The sequence below is a fragment of the Symphalangus syndactylus genome, chromosome X (assembly GCF_028878055.3).
Source record: "Symphalangus syndactylus isolate Jambi chromosome X, NHGRI_mSymSyn1-v2.1_pri, whole genome shotgun sequence".
Taxonomy (NCBI): domain Eukaryota; kingdom Metazoa; phylum Chordata; class Mammalia; order Primates; family Hylobatidae; genus Symphalangus; species Symphalangus syndactylus.
In genome coordinates this window covers 136,008,908-136,014,946 of record NC_072447.2, presented here as the reverse complement: position 1 = coordinate 136,014,946, position 6,039 = coordinate 136,008,908, and the positions used below count along the sequence as shown (strand labels likewise).

The 6,039-nt window shown below is 39.2% G+C and overlaps 1 protein-coding gene across 1 annotated transcript; it reads left to right on the top strand.

Annotated features, from left to right (window-relative positions):
• The first annotated feature begins 637 nt into the window (after positions 1-637).
• Positions 638-3,381, top strand: USP26 (ubiquitin specific peptidase 26). The gene is given in 2 exon segments (XM_055267603.1): positions 638-1,475; positions 1,478-3,381. Coding segments are annotated over 2 exon segments (2,742 nt in total).
• Positions 3,382-6,039: the final 2,658 nt, after the last annotated feature.

Sequence of the window (6,039 nt, the reverse complement as noted above, 5' to 3'; positions counted from 1 at the left end):
AGACTGATTTGAGTGGCCCATCTATGAGATCCTCTAGACATCAAGGAACAATTCATCTGTTACTGAGTTGAGGGCCACATAGTGCCTTCACTTTCTCATTCACTTATTGTAGTTGCCCCATGGGGTCGTTCTGTGACAGGAAGATTAGCATATTTTATGCATGCACTTGAGACTCTATTGAGTATACTTTTTCAGTTATGTACTGAAAGTCTTCCAAGTGTTTCATGATTTCGACTGAAGTTGGGAAATTAATCAGAATGGAGTCCAGTATTTTGGTGGAAACTACATGTAGTGTATGAGTGTAGAGTTTGAGTTTTGTTGAAGCAAAGAATTTCTGTAATAGTTAAGAATGTTTCCTGACTTTTCCCATAGTGTTCTTGTCTTGGGAATCAAGACTCTTCCTTCATGCAGCCATGGAAGGCTCTCAAAACGTATTGGTCTCGTTACTGAAGAGCTGGATATCTAGAACCTGAACTAGACTCTAGTATAAAACCAATACTAGAAATAGGATCATTCTGTGTAGAGAACTAATGAACCATTTCTTTGGTGTTGTCTTCACAGCTGAACTTGCAAAACAGATTGGAACTTCAAGATTATCAATAATCGGAGATACGTATATTTTATTTGTAAAGAAAACATGGCTGCCCTATTCCTACGTGGTTTTGTCCAAATAGGGAACTGCAAGACTGGGATGTCTAAGTCAAAAGAAGTATTCATTGAAGCAACAGAAGGAAAGAAGAAAGATAGACTGGTGCTGTATTTCAAAAATGGAAAATGTAACACTTGTCGGCTAAGTGATAATATTCAAAATGTAGTCCTTAGATCCTATAGAGGAAACCAAAATCACCTGCATTTAACTTTACAAAATAATAATGTCTTGTTTATTGAAGGATTATCCTCCACAGATGCTGAACAATTGAAGATATTCCTGGACAGAGTTCATCAAAATGAGGTTCAGCCACCTATGAGACCTGGTAAGGGTGGGAGTGTCTTTTCTAGCACAACAGCACAGAAGGAAATCAACAAAACTTCATTCCACAAAGTTGATGAGAAATCAAGTAGCAAATCTTTTCACATAGCAAAAGGAAGCGGGACAAGTGTCCTTCAGAGGATGCCTTTGCTTACATCAAAATCATCAACACTTACTTGCAGAGAGTTATCAGAAAATCAGCACAAGAAGAGGAAAAGAATGCTCTCATCTAGCTCAGAGATGAATGAGGAATTCTTGAAAGAAAATAATTCTGTAGAATACAAGAAATCCAAAGCAGATCGTTTGAGGTGTGTAAGCTATAATCGAGACAAACAATTGAAGTTAAAAGAGTTAGAAGAGAATAAGAAATTGGAATGTGAATCTTCATGCATCATGAACGCTACTAGAAATCCTTACCTAGATATTGGACTTCTCCAAGCTCTCACTGAGAAGATGGTTATGGCATTTCTGTTACAACCAGGGTGTAGTGACGGTTACACAAAGTGGATAAATTAAAACTATTTTTTGAATTATTTCCAGAGAAAATATGCCACGGCCTCCCCAATTTGGGAAACGCCTGTTATATGCATGCAGTGTTACAGTCTCTACTTTCAATCCCATCATTTGCTGATGATTTACTTAATCAGAGTTTCCCATGGGGTAAAATTCCCCTTAATGCTCTTACCATGTGCTTGGCATGGCTACTTTTTTTTAAAGATACCTATAATATAGAAATCAAGGAGATGTTACTCTTGAATATTAAAAAGGCCATTTCAGCAGTTGCAGAGATATTCCATGGCAATGCACAGAACGATGCCGATGAGTTTTTAGCTCACTGTTTAGATCAGCTGAAAGATAACATGGAAAAACTCAACACAATTTGGAAGCCTAAAAGTGAATTTGGGGAAGGTAATTTTCCTAAACAGGTTGTTGCTGATGATCCTGACACCAGTGGGTTTTCTTGCCCTGTCATTACTAATTTTGAGTTAGAGTTGTTGCACTCCACTGCTTGTAAAGCTTGTGGTCAGGTTATTCTCAAGACAGAACTGAGTAATTACCTCTCCATCAACCTTCCCCAAAGAATAAAAACACATCCTTCATCTATTCAGTCTACTTTTGATCTTTTTTTTGGAGGAGAAGAGCTTGAGTATAAATGTGCAAAATGTAAGCACAAGACTTCTGTTGGAGTGCACTCATTCAGTAGGCTACCTAGAATCCTTATTGTTCACCTCAAACGCTATAGCTTGAATGAGTTTTGTTCATTAAAGAAGAATGACCAGGAAGTCATCATTTCCAAATATTTAAAGGTGTCTTCTCATTGCAGTGAAGGCACCAGACCACCTCTTCCCTTGAGTGAGGATGGAGAAATTACAGATTTCCAATTATTAAAAGTTATTCGAAAGATGACTTCTAGAAGCATCAGCGTATCATGGCCTTCAACAAAGGAATCCAAAGATATCCTGGCTCTACACATTGGATCAGATAAGGAGTCTGAACAAAAAAAAGGCCAGACAGTCTTTAAAGGGGCAAGCAGAAGACAGCAGCAAAACTACCTTGGAAAAAATTCTAAACCAAATGAGCCAGAATCTGTATACTCAGGAGATCGAACATTCATTGAAAAAGAACTGTTAGCTCACTTAATGGCATATCTGGAAGATACCTCACTTTGTCAGTTCCACAAAGCTGGAGGTAAACCCGCCAGCAGCCCAGGCACCCGTCTCACAGAAGTTCACTTTCAAACAGTGCCTGAAAATCCAAAACGAAAGAAATATGTGAAAACCAGTAAGTATGTAGCTTTTGATAGCATTATCAATCCTACTAAAGATTTGTATGAAGATAAAAACATCAGAATTCCAGAAAGATTCCAAAAAGTGTCTGAACAGACTCAGCAGTGTGATGGTATGAGAATCTGTGAACAAGCTCCTCAGCAGGCACTACCTCGAAGCTTTCCAAAGCCAGGTGCCCAGGGGCACACAAAGAACCTCCTAAGATCTACAAAATTAAATCTCCAGAAGTCTAACAGGAATTCCCTACTTGCATTGGGTTCCAATAAGAACCCAAGAAACAAAGACATTTTAGATAAGATAAAATCTAAAGCCAAGGTAACAAAAAGAAATGACGATAAGGGAGATCATACCTACCGGCTCATTAGTGTTGTCAGCCATCTTGGGAAGACTCTAAAGTCAGGCCATTATATCTGTGATGCCTATGACTTTGAGAAACAGATCTGGTTCACTTACAATGATATGCAGGTGTTAGGTATCCAGGAGGCCCAGATGCAGGAGGATAGGCGTTGCACTGGGTACATCTTCTTTTACATGCGTAATGAGATCTTTGAAGAGATGTTGAAAAGAGAAGAGAATACCCAGCTTAATAGCAAGGAGGTAAAGGAGACCCTTCAGAAGGAATAAGAGGAACATACTCCTCCTTGTACAGATCTGCTTGACTGTCTCACTCGATACCACTTCCTCCATGGAAGGAAAACTCTAAACTTTATCCAAAGATGAAAATGCAATTAGTCTAGGACCAAAGGTCAAACAGAAACACTTACTGGGGAAATCACCCTAACCCTGACGCAGACACCTCAATCCCATAGGTCTGGCTGATGAGCATCCTTCTCTCCTACAAGACTGAAATTGTGTTTTTCATGTTCTTCTTCATTTTAATATAGTCAGGGTCTCGCTCTGTCATCCTGGCTAGAGTGTGGTCCCTCAATAATAACTCACTGCAGCCTCAAACTCCTGGCATCAAGCGATTCTCTCTCAGCCTCCTGAAAAGAGAGGGACTTCTCTTCTTGCTTGAGATGGGACTATAGGTGTGTGCCACTAGGTCTAGATATTTTTTTTTTTTGCTTTTGGTAGAGACAGGGTCTCACTATGCTGCCCAGGCTGGACTTGAACTCCTGGCCTCAAGCAATCTTCCTGCCTCTTTCCATGTTCTAATGCAGTGGTTTAAAAAGAATGCTCCTTAAACTAGCAGCACCAGGAGCATGGGGGTACTCATTTGAAATGCAAAATCTTGGGTTCCACTGTAGACCTACTGATTCAGAAACCTGGGGTAAGGGATAGCAATCTGATGGAGACTGTGATGCTTGATACAGTTTGAGAACCACTACTGTACTACATACACTACCTTGGTTGTATATTTAAATTGCTTATTTTGTAAAAGGTTTTGATTGCATTTTTGCGTTTTTCATATTAATGTATGCCTTGCCTTTGTGAACTTATTAAAAGCCAAACTCACAAAAATCACTTCTGATCATACTCTGCAATTTGGTGGAAAAAATAGTTGCTGGGATCCTGGCAATAAAAAATGAGGCTGATAACTTTTGAATCCTCTTGGGCATGTATAGATGAGGCTGAACGCCAAGTTAAATCTCCATATTGATTTGCTTTTAAGAAATTGGCCCACATTTCCTGTGTGTCTGCTAGCAAGCTCTTGGCCCTTGGTGGTCTGAGCCCACCTTGCCATGTTAGTGTTCTTAGAGGGGCACTTTCATTGCCTCAGAGGAACTTTGTTTACCTGGACTTCATCTGCGAAACCTTGAACAATCCTCTGCATTCAACATTACATGACTAATTCCAGATTTTTTTTTTTTACATCTCTGTACCTTTTAGTGTGGTGGTCTTGTTTCTTCAATGAGTAAGCAATATATGCTTTAAAGTGGACTTGTAGGATTTGAAAGTATTACTTGTTACTTATTTGACACAACATCAGAAACTCCATATGAAGATGTTCTGCTTCTGGGGAAAGATGCATGGATCCTAGGGTGGTCATATTTCATTAAAATCCAGGGGATTTAATAATTTTGCCATCAAGCATGTGCCACCGCTGTATTACAACCTTTTCCTGCCTTTGAGGCAGTGAATCTGTTGGACTTTGTGCCTTTGCTATGAACAAATGACTTGTACTAAGAGGTTTTCTCACATAACATAGGATTGAATTTTCAGTCACACCTTTACCAACAGGAATGTGCCCCCTTGTATATGGGGTATGGCTTTAGTATAGTTGTATTAATCCAAGAGCTTGTTGATGCTCTTAAGCCTAGGGTCCTTTAAAATAGGTGAGTTGGATTTTAGTGGTGTGGGGAAGTTATTAGTAGGTAATACCCTGTAAGAGGAAAACCAGATTCCAAAGCCTGGAGATTCTATTCAGAACACAGTTTATCTAGAAGGAGGTCTTATGAGACCTGAAGATTGCTAAGGCATATAGGAGGGAATATCATAGATTGAATTGATCACTCTTAGGGAAGAAGGTGTTACAGACACAATGAGTGATTGTTCAACTTCTGTAGTACTTCAGCACCTGAAGGATAAGGCTGGAGTTGCATTTAGAGGAGAGTGACAGTTTGGTTTCTAAATTTCGGGTTTTTGGCCTCTAGAGTAGTTTATGTTGAGCCCAGTTACATAGATATCAGAACAGGATTTTGGTAAGAATGAAGGAAAGTTGTTTTGTTTTGAAAGGAGTGTGAAGATGCTAATAGCTTGATATTTTAGTACAGAGTTTACATCCTGGACACGCTGCTCTTCAGCATGTAGCACTTCCAAATGCAGGGCAAAATGAAATGTGAAGAAGATGGTAGGAGTATCCATGACAGGGAGGATCGTGGCTGCAATCCATTGTTGCCCTGTTAGAAGAAATTCTGAATGCGCTATGAATGCTTGTATAGTATCTACATGGTATGTTTTCAAATAAAAGATTAAAGGTTCTTAAGTGACTCAGTGACTATTATGTATATAAATTTGTTCTCTTAATTTATGGGTCAAGTTTTCAAGTAATCCATGGAAGTAAAAGTTTGACTTTCAGTGTGTTCATTTCCTATTGCTTCTGCAACATATTACTACAAACTTAATAGCTTATAACAACATAGTTTTTAAAAATCTTAACAGTCCTGGAGATTAAGAGTCCAAGATGATTATCACTTGGCTAAAATGAAGGTGTCAGCGGGGCTGCAATCTTAGATGCTCTGAAGGCACAATCTGCTTCTTTGCCTTTTCCAGCTTTCTGGAAGCTGCCTACATTCCTGGACTCATGGCTTCATTCCTCCATCTTCAAAGTCAGCAATGTTG